General features: G+C 39.9%; 1 protein-coding gene across 2 annotated transcripts in view; it reads right to left on the bottom strand.

Annotated features, from left to right (window-relative positions):
• nup153 (nucleoporin 153) overlaps positions 1-18,553 on the bottom strand; it is a 20,973-nt gene extending 2,420 nt beyond the window's left edge. The window contains exons 1-18 of one of the 2 annotated variants that reach the window (XM_026156007.1): positions 18,382-18,553; positions 13,719-13,938; positions 13,356-13,631; positions 12,390-12,529; positions 10,468-10,596; positions 8,703-8,819; positions 8,493-8,540; positions 8,275-8,328; positions 5,769-5,906; positions 5,599-5,651; positions 5,209-5,341; positions 4,937-5,098; positions 4,668-4,757; positions 4,506-4,590; positions 2,273-2,374; positions 1,538-2,185; positions 1,203-1,382; positions 118-1,062 (exon numbers count right to left, since the gene is read on the bottom strand). In XM_026156007.1, the coding sequence (XP_026011792.1) occupies positions 118-1,062; positions 1,203-1,382; positions 1,538-2,185; positions 2,273-2,374; positions 4,506-4,590; positions 4,668-4,757; positions 4,937-5,098; positions 5,209-5,341; positions 5,599-5,651; positions 5,769-5,906; positions 8,275-8,328; positions 8,493-8,540; positions 8,703-8,819; positions 10,468-10,596; positions 12,390-12,529; positions 13,356-13,631; positions 13,719-13,938; positions 18,382-18,510 (3,649 nt within the window). In that variant the 5' untranslated portion in view covers positions 18,511-18,553. The remainder of the gene's footprint in view (positions 1-117; positions 1,063-1,202; positions 1,383-1,537; positions 2,186-2,272; positions 2,375-4,505; positions 4,591-4,667; positions 4,758-4,936; positions 5,099-5,208; positions 5,342-5,598; positions 5,652-5,768; positions 5,907-8,274; positions 8,329-8,492; positions 8,541-8,702; positions 8,820-10,467; positions 10,597-12,389; positions 12,530-13,355; positions 13,632-13,718; positions 13,939-18,381) is intronic. The other variant, XM_026156008.1, reaches the window with a different exon arrangement.
• Between the last annotated feature and the right edge of the window lie 599 nt (positions 18,554-19,152).

Genomic DNA, 19,152 nt, shown 5'->3' with positions numbered 1-19,152 from the left:
AAGATACTGAATCCCAGAATTGCTTAAGCATTTTTTATGATAGTAAAAGAAACTGCATGAATGGTCTAGAAACCACAATCTACCCAAAGTGCTGTTAAGTGACAGAAATTTAAGTACCTGCAGCACTTTTTCCAAAAGCGAAGGTAGGCTTTGGGGCTTCTGAAGATGATGTTTCATTCTTGTCTGTTGACTTTCCAAAAGTGAAAGCAGGTGGAGGTTGCTCTGTTGGAGCATTGGGCTTGCTGAACGAAAAGCCACCAGTGAAGGCCTGTGTAGTATCTGCATCCTTACTTGCAGCAGCAAAGAGGAAGGTAGACGGAGCAGAGGAGGTAACCGCTTCCTTCTTTTCCTCTGGCTTACCAAAGGTAAATGTAGGAGCAGCGGGTTCTTTAGCCGCCTGTGAGGACCCAAAAGTAGGGACTACTTGTGGTGCACTGGTGGCCAAACTCGGCTCCCCCAATTTCCCAAATACAGACCCGGCTGTGGCTGCTGAGATGCTGCCTGAGCCGGTGTCTGTATATGCTGTGTCACTCGAAGATGTTTTACTGTTACTATTTTCTTGAGAGGAGGGAGGCGTGAAAGTAATGGAGGATGAGGAGGTTGTCGAGGTGACTGTTGTTTTCTCTTCGGGTTTTGAAAGTCCAATTGTGAAGCCTCCCTTAGAAGAGTTGCCTTCTGTGCTAGAAGATCCAGTTCCAAACGCTATCCCACCGCTAGCTCCAAACTTAAACCCAGAACCTGCAGCAGGCTGGTCTGACTTTTTATCATCACTAGAGGCAGCCCCAAATTTAAAGCTCTCAGACGAGCTGCCAAATTTGAACCCTGATGTAGCAGTAGTGCCTTTAGAAGTGGTTTCTGATGAGGAGCTTCCAAACGGTACTCCAAATTTGAATCCACCTGATGAAGAAGACGAGGTCGACTCAGTGAGCGAGCCTCCAAATTTGAAACCCCCTGCTCCAGATGCTGAAGTACTGTCTGATGTGCCAAACTTAAAACCTCCAGTACTAGAGGCAGAAGATCCTGAGGTTCCACTGGCTGAGGAACCAAAAGTAGAACCAAAGGCTGAAACGAGAGGACACAATTAAAGAGGGAAAAGTGATGTAATGAAACAACAACACAAGAGAAAACCTTTTAGTACCCTACACACTTAACTAGTATTTACATGCTATTGAAAAATACTGCAAGTAGAGTGCATTTATTACCCTTGGGTTCCACTTTAGCTCCAGGTTTGCCTGCCTGACAGGCGACACACTGTACATCAGATGCTTTATTCTGCACAAGACAGACATCACATTCCCAGGCTCCCTCTGGCTTCTTGAACTTTTCTGCCAATCCCAACACAGGGGCACTGCTGGTTGATGAAGAGGCTCCTGCTGATGCTCCTGCACAGTCAATGATGAGATCATGAGGGAAAAAAATAAATACATTTTTATATATATATATATATATATATATAAGTTGAAAAACTGCAAAGGAGAGCTGGTGCAACCTAAAGCCAAGATTCAGCAACAGAAAAGCAACATTTTTAATTCATTACCTGGTTTAGCACTCGTGCAGGCCACACACTTTGTGTCCTCTGCTTTGTTCTGCACCATACAGGTATCACATTCCCATGCACCCTCAGGTTTTTTAAATTTGTCTCCAAACCCGGTGAACTCTGTAGAAACTGCGGCTGCAGGAGTAGATACAGTCTTAACCGGCGAGAAGGCCGAAGAAAGAGTCAGTGAGGGTTTGAGTCCCGTTCCGGGTTTGGCCGTTTCGCAGGCCACGCACTTTACTGCATCCGGTTTGTTTATAACAAGACAGGTATCACAGTCCCAGGTGCCGGCAGGTTTGGAAAACATTGTGCCAAAACCTGTTGTGGTTGTAGTGGTAGAGGTGGTGTTAGTGCTGCTGCTGCTCTCCAGCCCAACAGAGGTGGAGGGTGACTGTTTACTGTCCATGGATTTGGATGAAGACTTGGGCTGTGGGGCTGCGCAGCAAACACACTTCGTGTCTGACTGCTTGTTCGGAACCAAACAGACATCACAGGTCCAGTCTGCTGAGGGTTTGAACAAACCACCAAACCCCGTTGAAGAAATGGAGGAGGTTGCAGAGGTGGAGGCGGGGGCAGTGGACTGTGTGGACGTCTGCTGGGGAGTAGCATCGCGAGCTGGGGATATCTGAGCGTCTGGAGAGGCGAAACCTGAAGAAACCAGAACATTAATTAAAGCAATGAACTTCAAAGTCAAACATCTGAAAATTTTTGATAACACAAAATACAAAGACTAACCAGGGGCTTTGAGAAGATCGAGGACGCTGCCCTGCTTCAAGGTCTTGGCTGGTTTGAAAGGTCCTTCAAAGTCTTCTGTGCTTTTTTTTACAGCTGCTTTTACTGTAAACATGAAAACATGAGACCAAAAACTCATTTCAAGGTTTCTCAGTTGATACAAACTAACAGGAAGCCAGAATTCATGATTTAGGCTTCAAAGAGCTCACTCCACAATTACTTCTAACAGGGTGACGTCATGTGCGGAACAGCGCTCCTCTGCCAATAAACGTCAGACACCAGCATGTGAATGTTAGAAAAATGCTTAGGCATAGAGGAAAAGTACTGAATTGGACTTGTAGTATGAAATGTTTTGCATACTCAATGTGAGTAGAAGGAAAGCATACAAGTAGAGCAGGGTGATATGGCCAAAAATATTTATCACGATATATATTTGAAAATTTGCGATAACGATATAACTGACGATATAATTGATGCGAGACAAAATACAAAATACAACTCCACAACTTTACTAGTGCAAAAAACCCATCCATTTATTTTCACTTAAACAAGCAGCTGTTCTTAATGTGCATTAAAGCTATATAAAAATTTAACAGTGCAAATGCAAATTCCTTGCTGAAAGTTTAACCAAAGGCATTTCCAGTAGAAATGGGCTGACATATCCTGAGCATAACCATGTATAATATCCACTGAAGTTAAAAAGAGGTGCTTTGCAACATTAAACTGCAGTGTGCCAAATAAAAAAAGTCAAATACATTTTTTTTTTCAGAGTGCACCATAAGGTGCACGGGATTATAAGACACATTAAGCAAAACAAAGCAGTCAGATAAATCAAATTTTATTCAACTCATTCTTCTTGCTTCCTCCACTTCTGTAACATTGATTCATTAATGCTGTATTCTATCACAGCTGCTCTATTCCCATGTTGTTGCAGTATATTAATGACTAACCTTCTATTGTGGATGGATTATCTCAGTTGTTCTCCTGACTGAAGTTTGGTCCGTTTACAGCATCCTGCCATGCGATTGCATTTGTCTCTAACCATCAGGAACCCTCACGTTAGCTTTTACTAAGTGGAAAAGTATTAGCGTTTATCCTGCAGCTTCACTGTTTATGTTATGCTAACATAGCTGTGTCGCTAGCGATCACGTAGCACATCATTATATACCACCTAGCCCAACTTCAGTAACCCTACAAACGTCACTGCTGTTTAGTTTTTTGTCTTCATTTATGTTGGAAGTGACAGCAGAGCTGTACGTTTGAATTTTTTCAGAAATCTCTCAGTCAGAACATGCAATATCATGCTTAGGTAACTAGCGAAACTAGCGAGCTAACTTCCGCTAGCTTCCTGCTAACTTCTAACGCCGTTAAATGTAATAAATTCTGTTTTCATGGATGCCTGGAAGTTAAACTTCATAGTTACACCTGGTAAAGTACTTGGTGGGTATACTTGGTGGGTATCTGACAGACAAACACCAAACCAGTTCCACATCACTGAAGTGGCACCATTTTTACAAACTGGGTCATCCGTTTCACTCAACGATTGGCTTTCCCCTTCTCATTCTCCGTTGCCGCCATGCTTTTTCAGCCATGTGTGTATGAAGAAAAAAGGCACTGCGCATGCGCGTTTTACCCATATTCTATCGCAATATTTTCTTTTCTGATTTTTTTAATTTTCTTGCCTAACATTGTACCGGTATTACCGTGAACGGTATAATATGGCCCAGCCCTACATACAAGTATGAGTCCATTTATCATAAATCATTTCAGTAGAAGGAACCGCGCAAAATGGGTGCTTCACTCTGACTGTACTGTGTCTTCTTTGTGGCTGCTCACCATCTTTTCTAACTGTCGTGCAGATACACATCACACTGCACAACAGTAAAATTTCAGTACAACACACATTAGCAAGTGCTCACCAGCCGACACCATGCTGCACGTTGCTCAATACAATCAAATAGTGCTGCCAGCATTAATCTTGTGAAAATTAGGTTAACGCCATAACTGCATTAACGAGGCAAATATCCATTAACGAGCTAACCGCGCTGACACGTTGACGCCTTGCTGCCCTACGCACAGGGCAATCCGCGGCAACTTGTTAACAGATTTGCCACATTAATGCAGTTATGGTGTTAACGTCATTTTAACGAGATTAATGCTGACAGCACTATTTTAAATATACTGTCACAATGTATGTGAAAGGGCCTCTGGCATTTTTGTGACACAAAACACTTACCTGCTGCTGCTATGGGCGTGGTCAGCTTTCCATTCACCATAGAAGGACCCAGCTTGGCTACAGGTGCACTAAAAGTAAATCCAGCCTACAGAGAAACAATTATCAATTTAACCTTCTAAAGCAAGGTTGTGTAATTATTAAAAAAGTAGAAAAAATACTTACAGAGGGGGAAAAGGAAGGTGGGCTAGCAGCAGTGGATTTGACAATAGGGGAGGAAAATGTGAAAAGTGGTGTTGAGGCTCTTGGTGGATCCTGTAAAAAGTGAAAAGAAAAAAAAAAACCCTAATTGGTGCTGACTGAAAAGCATTATTTCAGTCACTTACTCACCAGTAAAGTCAAGTTGAACTAGTTCAAAGTTTGTTTTGATGTCAATTAACAATTGAGACTCGCAGTTTTATGACAGAAAAACGCTTGGATGCTTTAAGACGTACCTTATCTGGGACTGTTTCCTTAACAGGAGTAACAGCCGGGATCTTGGGAGAGGAGCTAGTGGAAGTGTTGAGCGGCGGCAAAGGAGAAGAGAAGCTGAAGGTGGGTAATGCAGATGTGCTGATGGGAAGTAAAATGGCCGGGAGCTCTGGCACCTCCGCAACCTGCAGTCAGAAAACAAGCAGAAGCAACACGTTATACCTTTGTTTCTCTTACTGGATGAAGACTGTGATAACTTACAAAAAGATCACAATTAGATAAATCAAGATCTCACCTCATCTTCCAGACGTTTGGAGGAGGGCCGAGCACTGGTCTTCCCTCTCTTCATCTTTCCTCCTCCAGAGCTCACGCTGCTGACTGCAGGTGTGCTGGACAGAGGATAAACTGGTCCACTAGAACTCTTTGTGCTAAAAAAACAACAACAAAAACAGGTATAAACAACCATTTGAATCATTTAACTTGTCGTGTTTTCTTACTTTGAATAAATTGACTAAAATAAATTAATTTGTGAGATAAATTCTAAACAAGATTTTTAAGCAGGACATAAATCTGAAAATGTAAGAATAGTAAATGGACTGAGGAAACTGTTACCTCAGTTTCTCAGAGACAGGAACATCGTTCTTAAGTTAGACTTGAACCTGATTAATCAGAGTCACTGTTTTACCTTTGAGATGGACCTGGGGTCGCTTCAGGAAGCTGTGGTGATTGTCTTGTGTGCTATGGGAATAATGCAAAAACAAAGGGATTACAAACAGTTTTTATATTTGATATATTCTGACTGGCTACAGTCAAATACAGAAATATCATGGCGGGAGGCACCACCGTGCAACTAACTGTATCTCTTGCAGTCCTGTCTACAGCTCGAGTCACTCCTCCGGGGGTTAAAGTAGGCCTGAAGGACACAGAGCGGTTTCCTGACACAGAAGCAGCAGGAACCACAAGTTTTTGCACCGGTGGAAGGTTAGAGTCCATCTGGATTTAGGAGAAAAAAAATAAATAAAAATAGAGTTAACTGAGAGGGCAGTGTTTGATTCTTGGTCTTTTCTGTGTCCATATTCAGAAACAGTTCATTCCTTTCTACTCAAAAATGAAACCGATCTGAAATGTGAACATCAACTTCTCTAAACATTAGAGCTGGGCGATAGAACGATAACGATATGTATCGCGATATAACTTTTACTCGATAGAGAAATTAAGCTATCGCGATAGACCTCACCGCTCTTGTCCTCAAAGAAAAAAGAAAAAGAAAAAAAAAAGGTCAGCCAATCCAAATTAAGTAGCGCAGAGCCGAACCAATCACAGCCGCAGCGTCACGTCGCGTGGCTTGTTACGTACAGCACAAGTGCCAAGCCGCACGTGTGTTTGTTTGGGAAGCAGCCAGCGGGTAATGGAGCCAGCGCATAATGGAGGAAATGAGTGTGCCGACTAGAAAAATCAACCGAGCGTGACCGAAGAGAAAACAGATGATGGTTCCAATGCCGGAGAGATTGTCGAACGGAAGAGCCATAGAAGTTCCGTAGTGTGAAGGTATTTCGGCTATTTCAAGTCTGACAAAAAACAGAGTAGCGTGCACTGTAAATTGTGCCGAAAGCAAGTCTGGAAATACAATAAACTGGTGCATGCGTCACACTGTGCGCCACGTTATTGTTTCGGTGAAATGAATTTCTACAATACTGTTACTGTTAATTCTACTCTCTGCAGTGTTTAAATGCTTACATATACACACAGTTACTGTCCCTCCACACATACGACTCGGTTCTGCTTCTATGCCCCAGCTTTGTTTACCTTTTCCCCACCGAGGATTCTAGACTTCTGATTGGCCAACATTTCGGCACGGTTAGGAATCTAGCGCCACCTGCTGCTTTGGCATGTTCATAGCAGCGTTTTCCTTCATTTCTGCCTTTATGTGTGGACGGGATTATTTTTTAAAACGAAAAATCTCCGTTTTCAAAAATACCCGTGTACGTGTGGACGTAGCCTCAGTCTCTGACTGGAAGCGCTAATTCGTCATTCGGCTTTTGTCAGACTAAAGTAACTGTTAAAACTGTTTGAAAAGCTAAGCTATACAACAAGGAGAGATTGAGAATTTCCTTTTAGTTCTCAGTTTATTTGATATTGACAAAAGTTAGTCAGTTTTGTCTGTTCTTCTGTAAAACAAACTAAGATTTATTTTTAGAATTAATATTTTGTTTCTAAGTGGAATTGACAATTTAGTCTGTTTCGTTTGTTCTATTTTGAAACTTAAACGCTTTAGCGGCTGCCTTTTGTGTAGTTTGCAATATTTGCCTTTATTTATCTGAAAAAGTCTCATGTTCCTTAAGTACATCTACCCTGTTGAACTTATTATGGGAAATAAATATTTAAATAAAAACAAGCTGCTGATTATTTCACATTTTACTTGTGAGCAACGGCACATTTAAATCTTACGAATATAGTTATTTGGCTTATATTGTGATAGATATCGTTATCGCCTGAAATGAAAAAAACATATCGTGATATGAAAAAATCTCATATCGCCCAGCTCTACTAAACATACATAAAATTGTACTTCAAAGATAACTTTATAGCAATCCTTCAGATGCTGTCATAAAGAAATTGCAATGTGGACCCACAGAGGACTGTCAAGATTATATTTTAATTTAAAAATATGGGGTTCGTATCAGGATTGCTTATGTAAGACTAAAACAAAAACAAAAATAAAATACCACTGCCTCAAGAGGCATAACCAAGAAAATTCTAGTAACTGCTTGGTTATATTTTGAACCATGCCAAGAGTAAAACAGAAATTACACATGAAAGCCCTGGTTTGGGTAAGCAGGGTTTCTTGTTCAGACCTGTAAGGGTGAATACACCATTGTTCTGCACTGCAGCTGTTACAGCTGGCAACGCCTGACAGTTATTACTGAGGACAAGTTCATTCCAGAGCTGGCACAATTTAACAATGGACAGCACTTAATACAGCGCACATTAACACCATTTCATGAGCCTGCCAGAGTTTTGCTCACAGGTGTGTGAGGACACATAAGAGATACACACAGAGTGAGGAACAGCTGAGGAGACTCCCGTTAATAAGCGTAAAGGAGACCAAACCGGTAGGGGACAGAAATGACATGAAGACAAATTGCAACAAGTGCTGCTGCACTTGTACAATGATCTCCTGTTTGTATCACTAAGCACACTGCAGAGGACACTTGAGAAATGTAGATGTTGATCTGCAACCACAAGCTTTCACCCACATTCAACACCGTTATTAACGAACCAGAGGTACAAGGCTAAAATTGGACAGCTATGAGCTAACTAAAATTTTGATGGCCACATATATTCTAAAACTGGTACTTACCCGTTTCCTTTTAGACAGGAGATGTAACGCATCTGGATTTACACCATCCACTGGCTGCAAGACAGAACTCAAGTGAGAACTTTTTGGGCTGGATGTGGTGTCAGTATAACAAAATAATATAAACCAGCTTCTCAATGTCTGGGGTGTTTATCCTCACATCATGTGCTGCAATGTACAAAGTGTCACAGATGTGTATGCTGAATATTAAAAGCTCTTACTGGTGACAGTAAGAGGGATGAGGCTGCTGCAGGGATTCGCTTGGCATCCTGTAAATGAAGACAAATAAATGTCCATCAGGTTTAAAGATTTTAAGCAGGAACACCTGCCAGAACATTTCGACAATGTTTATATTTGCATATTCACTTCCGTGTGGGACACCAAACAAGTATAATAAAAAGTATAATTTCATCTTGCATGTGTGTACTCACAGCAAGTGGGCTCGACATGCGCTCCAAAGACTGCAGGATGCGTCTGGCTGTGGCGCTGGTTACCCCGCAGGGCTGAGCACCAGCAGGCTTGGCCTTGATCTGTCTCCTCACCGGGGCCTGCATATCAGATAAACTACTTCAGTCTACAGTTTAATCAATATTCAAACTATAATGTCAGTATCACAAACAAACAACTTACTCCACCATCTTAAACATGCTCTATGCAACATTTATTGTTTATTAAACACAATTATTGCCAATATATGAGCATATTATACCTTTAACCTCTCTAGCATTTTACACCCAACAGCGTGTGGACTGGTGTCTGTGCGCAGGACAAAAATTGAATGCTGTGCCTCCTTCTCATTCACATCACCAAAAGTAAGCAACAACAGCTTTGAAATGGATTCCAGTAACCACTTATATATTTCCTTGTGTTGCCAAATACACCGTTTACAGCGATATTTTCATCATCATTTGTATTATGGTGGGCAATCTTACATGGCAACACATGGATGCAAACAGAAACATGAATACCAGAATGACGAGTGGAGCTGAGACAGAACACACATTGTAGCTCGGAAAGAGAGAACGGTGAGTTGAGACAAATGAAGGATCTTACTGCTAACCCAGGAACTACCTCTGTATCAAGAACTTTGTTTAGTTACAGAAAGTCTGACAGAGACCAAACTGTACTTTGCATATTATGCTGCACAGTGGTCCGCAAAACGGGCCACCACAAACCTATTCGACCACCTATGAAAGAACCATATGAACGAATATGGAGCAAGTTTACGAATGAGAAACAAAAGAACCATCACATGGTCAAAATAAATCCTAGAGTGAACCTTTAAGGTACAATGTTTATATTTGATGTTTTGTATAATAATATTTTATGCTGGGTCTTTAATCATTTAGTTTTAAGAAGTATTTTAGACTTTATAAAGTCGCATTTTTACATTCTTAAACAGTTGCTCATGAGTTTTAAATAAAAGAGACAAATAATCGTATATGAATGAGTAATGTTCAGTCCTGAGTACAAAATTTCTCATGTAAAACAGAAACATATCAGGATATGAGATTTTAATCATACCACACAGTCCTAATAGCTTCCACCAAACAGACTCCAACACAAACTCAACAAACACAAAACTGCTGTGGTTTTGAGTGCCATTTTGCCAAAGGCAACATTAGCAAACAATCAAGCCAAGGTTGGCTAGCTACGTGCTACATCTGGTACCAATCACTGTGGTCACAAAAGCAGATAATCCTAACATCAGCCAGACAAAAAAAGAAGAAGAAGAAGAAGAAGAAAAAGGACTTTATTAGATAAAACTGTCTACCTGGATAAGCCGGACTACATTACACTACCAGAACAACAGTCTACATTAGCAGGGCATTCATGTGTTTTTCTGGATCAAATCCGACCCTCAGAAACTACTGCAAACTACTACAATGTTAGACAATCCAAAAACTCCTGATATATAGACACTTTTTATTACAAGATTAAAAATATACTTCAGTGCAACCCATGTTTTCACTGTTTTATTCAACACAAGCTACATTAAAAATAAATGCAAGCACACCTGTAAATGTAACAGAGTGAATGCATGAATATTATGTTTTACAAGGGTGTACCAACCAAATAAAAAATAAATAAATAAAATACAACGCATAAGACCTACTGCGATAGACTGCTACTCGGTGCCATGGTAACAATAAAAGCTTCTGTTTTAACACCATACATGACCATCATCTTGCTCACCTGATACGGTGTTCCAGGACGACTGCGCAAGCTCCTGACTGCAGCTGCACCACCATAGGTGGTCTTCCCGGGGTAGAAGGGTGAATCTCCAAGCTGGCTAGAGTTCAGCACAGTGCTGTTTAAAGTGGACTGGAACGGAGGAAGGTAAATATAATTCTGAGTCATTTTTTCATACATTCCTAAATTAGTTATTATCCTAATTTATGAGAGGGCTATTTGTTATGATTTACTTTACTTTAACTCATGAAATAAGAAAAACATTTCAAAATAAATCAAGTGCAAAGTTAAACTGCAAATATGTGTTATAGTGCCTTCAATATACAATGAAAGTCAAAGGTATACTATGACTTTTACTGGTCAAACCATAGCTTTCACATATTCTTAGAAGTTAATTTATTATAATCTCATGTGGTTTTACAGGGAATTACTAACTGTTACATTAGAGCTTCCTAAAACATGTCCGACAAGCTCAGACTTGTATTAGGCGTTACTCTTACTTTTTTGTTTAAATATTCAACTGTTGTTTTGTCTTGTTAAAATCAGAGCTAGACTGAACAGCAATGCTACTTGCTATGAATTGGTTGGCCTCAAAAAGTAAATGTAAAGCAGCCTAACATTACTAAAGTAATCTTGTAAACAAGATATTGTCTCTTAGAGGGATAGTAACAGTGATTTTACATATTATCTAGGGCTGCCACGATTAGTCGACTATCAAAATTGTTGACGGCTAATTTAATAGTCGACTTTGTAAGATCCCAAAAGATGCAGGAATAAGTAGTAGAATTTAAGAGTGCAATAGCGGACTGAAACAGAAGATGGCAGCACTGCATGTACAAGGATGCCAGCTGCCGTTAAACCCCGAAGAAGAAGAAGCTGTGTCCCAGAATTCATAGCGCGGCCCTGCTCAGTTTCCAACAATGGCGGCAGCTAGTTAGTTTTAATATTACTCTTATTATTCTTTCTGGGTCACAAAATAAACGTTTAGCATATTTTCAGGCGAGAATGTAGCTGTGTAAACCTCAAATATCTGCTCAGTTTATCAAGACACCACATATTTTCAAAAGCGCTCCGACGTTTTCGGAGACGTCTGTTACCCACCAGCTCGATAGCTAGCCGGGGTTCAAGGCTCACTAGAGCCCGTGAGAACACCGAACTCCCGGCAAATTGTTTTCAAACCCACCGCCCTCTTTCGCTACTCAGGTCAAACGTGATGTACAAGTCACTTAGATAACTTAACAATGTTGTTTGGCTTTTTTCAGTATTTTATTTGTTCCTGAGTAAATCGGTTTGGCTGAGATTAAAGTTATAGTTTTTACACAGATGTATAAACGTCAAGCAGACAACTGATCATCAGAAGTGTGAGATGGTAGAGAATATACTCCAGTGTCCTGTTATATTTTAGATAGCAAGGAGCAGATGGCTGAGTTTATTAAACTTCACCGAGACAATCAGCAAATTTCATTAAAATGTAATAAACTATCATCTTGTCTTTATTTTTAGTTAGCACATACCTTAAACACTTAAAACTGTAAGCTAATGATAGTTATATAAGAGCAGATGCATGCTGGTGCAATAAGCTGTACGTTGTACGTCCAATAGATGCATGATCTGATTAGTCGACTAATCGTAAAAATAATCGGTAACTAGTCGACTATCAAAATAATCGCCCTAATATTATCCAACAAAAATATCACTGTAAATTTATAATTTAGAGCTCGAAGGATCAACATTTGACTGCACTTCGAAGCAAAGATCAGCACATTTACATGAAGCTGTTGTGATAAGCAAGCTTCACCCAATCATGTTCCTCACTCATCTCATGGCACCCTGGTAAAACATGTATGAAACTCTTTTTTTAAGAGCTTTTTAGAAACATTACATGCTGAGAGATTCAGGATCTTGTTGGACAGACAAACACTCACATTGGATGATGTTCCAAAGACAGACAGGTTGAAAGCAGGCTTTTTCAGGCTGGACTGGGAAGGTTGAGGTCCAGAGTTTGTTCTGTCTGTCTCCGGGGACCAAAGCTGAGGAAGTGATGCCGTTTTAGAAGTGGGGACATCTGAAAAAGAAAGAGATACTGAAAATCTCTATAATTCAAGAGAGCACTAGTGTGTTAATCTAGCTTCTAGCCGTGGCTCTATAGGGCTTTGAAAATCTGTCCAAAAAGTGTGGGATATAAAATGTAATTTATTTATTTATTTTAATTACAGCACTTTGTTTTGGTTATGTGGCTGAGTTGTTTGTATATACTAGATCCCCTCTACCTGAACTGCCCATCCACATATGCAATACTTATTTGATTGCATTTTAATCTAAAAATGTATCCAAAAAGCAAAATCACCAGTTCTGCTTAGTCTGAGGCGAGAAAAACAATGTTTATAAGAAGATCATAAAAATCAACTCAAATTATAACTTTTACGTCAAATCTGTTCAGACTCCCTTTCTTCATCCTGTAATTACCTTACTAGCTGTGCTAAACATGGTTTCATCCCACGAACAAACAGTATTCAAAGGGTAGAGTCCTGGAATAAAGAAATCAGCTTTGCATATGCAAATGTATGGAAGTCCAACACATTGCGGTCAAGGCTATATATGGGGTTGTAGTTGTGTGTTTACATTTAAACAACAGTAGCCAAATAGTCTGAACACAGACCGGTTTAACGGCACAACAGATCCAAAGAACTCAACACTGAGGCTCAATTCACTCATCAACTGAGAATTAAATTTCTTCTAACTGCTCCACTATCTCAACCCACTTTGGAGGAAAAGCGAGTGTATGCAGAACATTGCGGATTTCATGTTTGTAGCTGCCACTTTTTAAATATTTACATTATGTCAGATTACATTACAAAACACTTAAACACACAAATCTGCCATCTATTTACCCTTGTCAGATGCACGGGAGGAGAATCCACTTGTGGTGGAGATGTTATCATCTTCATGCTGTGACAGGTTATCCTTAATCTCTTTTACCAAGGAAAAGCCAGTGGAAAAGGGTCCAGGGGCTGAGGAGGTGGAGGGCTGTGAGAAGAGGCTACTGGAAGCCCCCAAAGTTGGGGAGGAGGCATCCAGTGGGGTGAAGTGGAGATGGGAGCGACTAAGAGGAGGTCGCGAGAGCACATATTCCTGAAAGTTCAGGGATGCTCTGCTTGTTGAGGGCTCTGTGTAAGAAGGACAAATGTGACAGGTGAGCTCAGCAATACAAAAAAAATATCACCACTAACCATATGATCTGAAAGACCCCTCACCTGTGTTACTAGTACTTGGCTCTGGGGAGTCACGTCCATCGAGGGGAGGTGGTCCCTCTTCGCTACCATTAGGAGGAGGAGGCGGTTTGCAGTTTTGCTCTGTCCCATGTATATCCACTCCTCCTTCAGGAGCATCGCCATTCTTGAAATATTTCTGCAGCCAGGAAGGAACGATGCTCTTTACTGTGTCTGTCACTCGACTGATGAGGCCTGACTGCTGCTGATAAAACCAAGAGGAGGGGAGAGGAAAGAGTCAATAAGGGTGTAAAATAAATAATATTTAAATTAAACATAAAAAACAAACCAAGTCAGTATTTGCAGCTGTTTCATTTGAAAATTCCTTTGACAACTAGCACTGGACACTATGCAATGTATGTAAAATAAAATTCCCTGCTAAAAGTGTTGCTAGTTGAGTCTTGTGGATTTTTCACTTTTAACACCAAAACACAAAAAAATCCCATACTCAGTCAAAAGACCTAATAAACTTGTGGTAAATCAACTCCACATAACCGAGTCATAAAAACCCTGGACATTGCAGATTAGCAAACTACAGCTATACATTGGATTTTTTTATTTGAATCAAGTGCACAGCCCGTCATTTGCAATGAGACTCTATTCGTCTTCACTGGCGCAAAACAAAACAAGCACAGAAATTGGGTCAGGCACTGTGCATGCTTCTGTGAAACACTGAGCAAGTGACGTTCTGCACTGTACTCAGGTCAAACACTGGATGAATTCCTGTCGATGCAGAGGAGTCAAATCTTCTAAATACCATGCATAGAAAGTAAATGCATTTCAACACCCAGTTATACTGGGACACACATTTTATGATTTGTAACTTTTTTAAGCCATCTCTGAGAACAAAACAATCTACAATTAATTTAGTTCCCCTCATTCTTGTCTCCCTACTCGGTAGCTCATCAGTCTATGCAATTTAGCTCTGGGCCTTGTATTCCAACTTCCCCATCTTGGACTGCAGTTGACAACAGCAGTCCTTAATTTGTCCTGCAGAAGAACTGTGATTCACTTTAACTAGAAACTACAGCAACTAGAGAGCTTGGTCATGGACTTCTACACACAGCTCACTAAGGCTACAAAGCGAGCTCGACCATTAGCAACTGCAGTCCACAATGATGAAACTCATCCACAGCAGGAGACACTCAGTGGAGAGCAGCTAATTAGTGCTTAGTGATTTTTTCCGAAATATAAGCTATGATAATGCACATTATCAGAAGTTTAATTATTTATGAACATACTACAGGTGACAATTTGTGTAATTATTAAACCACAATAAACATCGGTCATAATTTGACATCTTTGAGTTAAAAAGTCATGGAAAACAATTAAACACAGATAAATTAAACTTTTTTTGCATGTTAATCTATAAGTTCTTACATTTTAGAATTTTTTTTAATAAAAAAATTTGAACTTTATACAGGTTTTCACATGGCACGTTACAAGTTAATAATTTATGCCCATGAGCAACTGCTATTGCAGTGTGCATATACTCCCTGCCTCTGCCACAAAATACAACCTAAACACGAGGAACACTGTGCCCTCATTGATAGCACTCTTCTTGTTTTAGTGTAAAGTAATGACATAACTGTAGTTCTGTCTCTTTGGCATACTGGCAAGCTAATCTTCATACTAAGAAGGTAAAAAGGGTGTTTTCACATATGGATTCGATCTTGGGAAATTTTTCTACACATTAATCAATTCAAATGAAAAATATCCACCCAAAAGTTTGTGTGAGGTCAGACTGAGCTGATGTGAGGACAGTCCAGTGCACTATTGAGCAGTCTTGCCTGCGTCCTAACTCATTTATGCTCTGCTAGCTTCATCAGCTAAACCAAACAGAATATTTCCAGCAGTGTTAATATGTCTGATATGAACTGTTTCATACTGACTGCAAAATGTGAGAAAAGGAAACTTCAGAAAGCATCCTGACCAGAGACACCAAATGTGAAAACAGTTCCAGAGAGAGGACTGACCGATCTCTCAGCCTGTAGCTAAGTTTAACAAGAACCTGCCAAATTTGAAGCTATGTGGCAAATAGACTTTCAGCACACAGACCATTTTACTTTTGGTTTGTTCTTAAAAACAAAAGAAAACAAAAAAAACTCAGCCTAGCAGCCTTATTTTCAGTGTGTAACCTGAAACAGCAGGTGAAAAGATTAGTCTTCTTCAGATTTAAGCTTTTTGAACAGGTGATGTGATAAGTGACTAAGTGGATTCTAAATTGGTGGTCTTTTGATGCAAGAAGACGTTTATTGAAAACATTTATTTAATGTAAAGTCTGGTGTTATTGCTGTACTTGGGTGTCTTCATATTAAGACATCAATGCTGTTTGTGATAAGAGAAGGCAGAAAAGGAAGCTCTGAGGAGAAGCACCAGCTTGCAAGTGCATCTTTTGGAGACACCATGTACCCCGCAGTGACTTTCAACACTTGATAAGCTATATATGCTCCTTCCTTCCTCCTTATCTATGCCACACACCTGTGGGGCACCCTGTACTTTACCCTGTGTGCAAATACACTAGTGTATTCACATGTGTATAAAATGTGAAAAATGAGCATAAGCACCACCATAGTGTTGCTTTTAAAAAAAAAAAAAAAAAATCATAACTGTAGACACAGTAGCATAGCTAAGACCCAAGAGTGTTGCACGAACTGCACGTCAACCTCGAGAAGCCTGAAGTGAACAATATCTAATTAAATTTGTGCTCTTATAGTGAAGCCAGCCCAACTGTTTTGAAGAATTGCAATCCTAGAAGTGAATCAAGACAGAAACAGCACAAACACTGCATGTCTTACCAAGCTCCTTCTGCTTTCTCAACAAAGTGTTGTGTAAACAAAACTGATGATGAAAAATTAAACCTATCTTTTAAACTGTAAATAAGATTTGGGTAATTGTTGTTTGAGGGTGAGTGAGACTTTACTTAAATATGAAAGTTCAAACACTTCTGCATCATGTGCTATTGAATCGATGCACAATTTAAAAAGACTTAACCTTGACTCGCATGTTACAGAGATGAAAAACTATTCAACTTCTTTTTGTGTTTCATGCCACAGTTTCATGTACTTGTCTTCATTGTTACCATGAATGCCATTTCTATTTTAACACTATGTGCGAAGTCAAAAGGGTACATTGCCATGGGATCAATGCTGAATTATGCAAAATCTGGGTTGCTGATTATGTGAGATATGCTGTTAAGAGCTGTAACATGACACTGGCACGACAACAGCAGAGCTTGGAAAATTACATGAATCTTCTTTTTCTGCTGTTGGTTAACTGGTGCTTTTAGGTAGAAGTGTGAATGTTTTTCTGTGTATATGCATTATCCCTATAACAGTCTGGCGACCTGCCCAGGGAGTACCCTACCTGTCGTTCTATGACAGTTGGGATGGGCTCCAGCCCTCTGCCCTTGTGACCCTGAATTGGATTCTGGTCAATTAGCAGCTTAATAAATCACTGCCACAACTTGTAAAGAGTCAAACATAGTCGTATGAATGCAATCAATTATAATGCTTGATAGAAACATGTTGATTATACTTGATTTGTGATATTACCTGATCCAGAGCATCAAACACGGGAGGAAAACAAAAACCATGAAACCCAGAAGAGTCGAATTAAAAAATGTGTAGTATTTTGTTTGTATAATCAATATATCTTGATCATTAATAATATCTATCCAAAATCCTGTCTTACTTGAAATTCATAAATGTGACAACTTTGTGCTGGTGCTGATGATTGTACAACTACGACTATTAAAGACGATTGTCAAGGAAAGTCGATTGTATATTTCTCGAAAAAAAGAAAGAAAGGAAGAAAGATTTCCAGTTAATTTGCACTCCAGTAGCCAATACACTTGTAGTTAACTGGAGTTTTTTTTTAAACTGACAAAAACACAAAAGTACACAAGATAGTCTTAGCCACCATTAAGATCACAGGGTGGTCTTAAAGCCAACAATACCGCTGTCCAGGCGGCAAATATACCCACTAAGGTAACCATGTGGGTTTCCAAGCAGCCAATGCTCTCTGCGCAGTTCAGCTGGCTTTGATTTGGCTAACGGTGCCTAGCACTTAAAAGGTTTCCACCCAGCCCACCAACACAAGCTTAAAATGGAAAACAGTTATGTGTACCCCGAGACAGTTGTTACTTAGAACCAAACCATCTTGCCACGTCTACCTGCAACAGTATGACGCCTCAAAACTTAAGAACCGAGGACAACAATGCGCCGTTCCCCGAAACTAGCGTCCACTAGCACTAGCTCCATCGGCTAACGGCTAGAATCCTACTTCCTCGCTTTCTACGAACTTTGTTAACAGTTAAAAACTCACGACTTCAACAAATGTTGGCCATCTCAACTTCTCGCATGTGAATGAGCACTTAATCAACACTCGTAACCTAATGTAAATGACACACCGTGTTGCGATTTGACTGTCAAGCCCGCCTGCTTTTGCTAACCTATGAGCTAGTTAGCTAGCCTTTAGCCGTTAGCATTTCCTGTGCATGCTAGCAGCGCGTGGAGGCCACGAGCACTAACTGCAGGCCACAAAATGTCTCCAACTAAACAATAACAAGACCTCAAGAATACAAGCATTACAGTCACTGTACGGTCCTCGAAACGGGCTTTAAACTTAAATTGTTCATTCTGTTTACCTGTTTACTCTTGGCGTAAGGTTTAGCGGCAATATGATATCTCCTGCTTCTAATTTTCCCTCCACCCGTGGCCGCCATGGCTCTGTCGTCTGAGTATCTTTCGGTGTTTCGGCGCCGGATAGCTGTCATCCAACACAGTAGCCACTCTCAAAGGAACTATGGGAAATGTAGTTGCACAACCTAACAAAGGAGGTAAACTCGACAGGTCAAGCCTATGGCATCATGGAGATAATTATTATCATAAGGGTAATACGAGTAATTATAAGGACATTTGTACATTTACATTGACCAAAAAATAAATAAATAAAAAATCACAAGTATACGGTTAAACAACATATATTTGCAAGGGGAAAAATGAGTTTTTTTCCTTTTGTCTAGGCATTTTCAGGATTTTTTTTTAAATGATGTTGTAGGGGGGAGGGATATGGAAGCTTGTTTCTGCCACTGAAAAAAGAAAAATATTTTCTGTTGTCTGTCATTCCAAATATTGACTTAAGAATTCCAAATAATTTCAGGTTACACGTCTCTCTGAGATTTTGAGACATTTTGAGATAAGGACTTTAGATTTTGACTCAGATCTGCCTGGCAAATGGTGGAAGTAAAATTTCATAGTAGTGGGAAGCTCACCTTATGAATGTTTGATCATAAATAAATACAGTAAACAAAGAGTTTAATTCAACACAAAGGTTTCAAGAATATTTTGGTTTGAAGAAGTGTTTAACAAAATGGTAAATTATTATGTTTAGACCTTTTACTTAAATAAAAGTAATA

This window comes from Astatotilapia calliptera, chromosome 22, assembly GCF_900246225.1.
Source record: "Astatotilapia calliptera chromosome 22, fAstCal1.2, whole genome shotgun sequence".
Lineage (NCBI taxonomy): Eukaryota > Metazoa > Chordata > Actinopteri > Cichliformes > Cichlidae > Astatotilapia > Astatotilapia calliptera.
The sequence above is the reverse complement of the archived record's forward strand: the minus strand, read 5'-3'. Positions and strand labels throughout refer to the sequence as shown.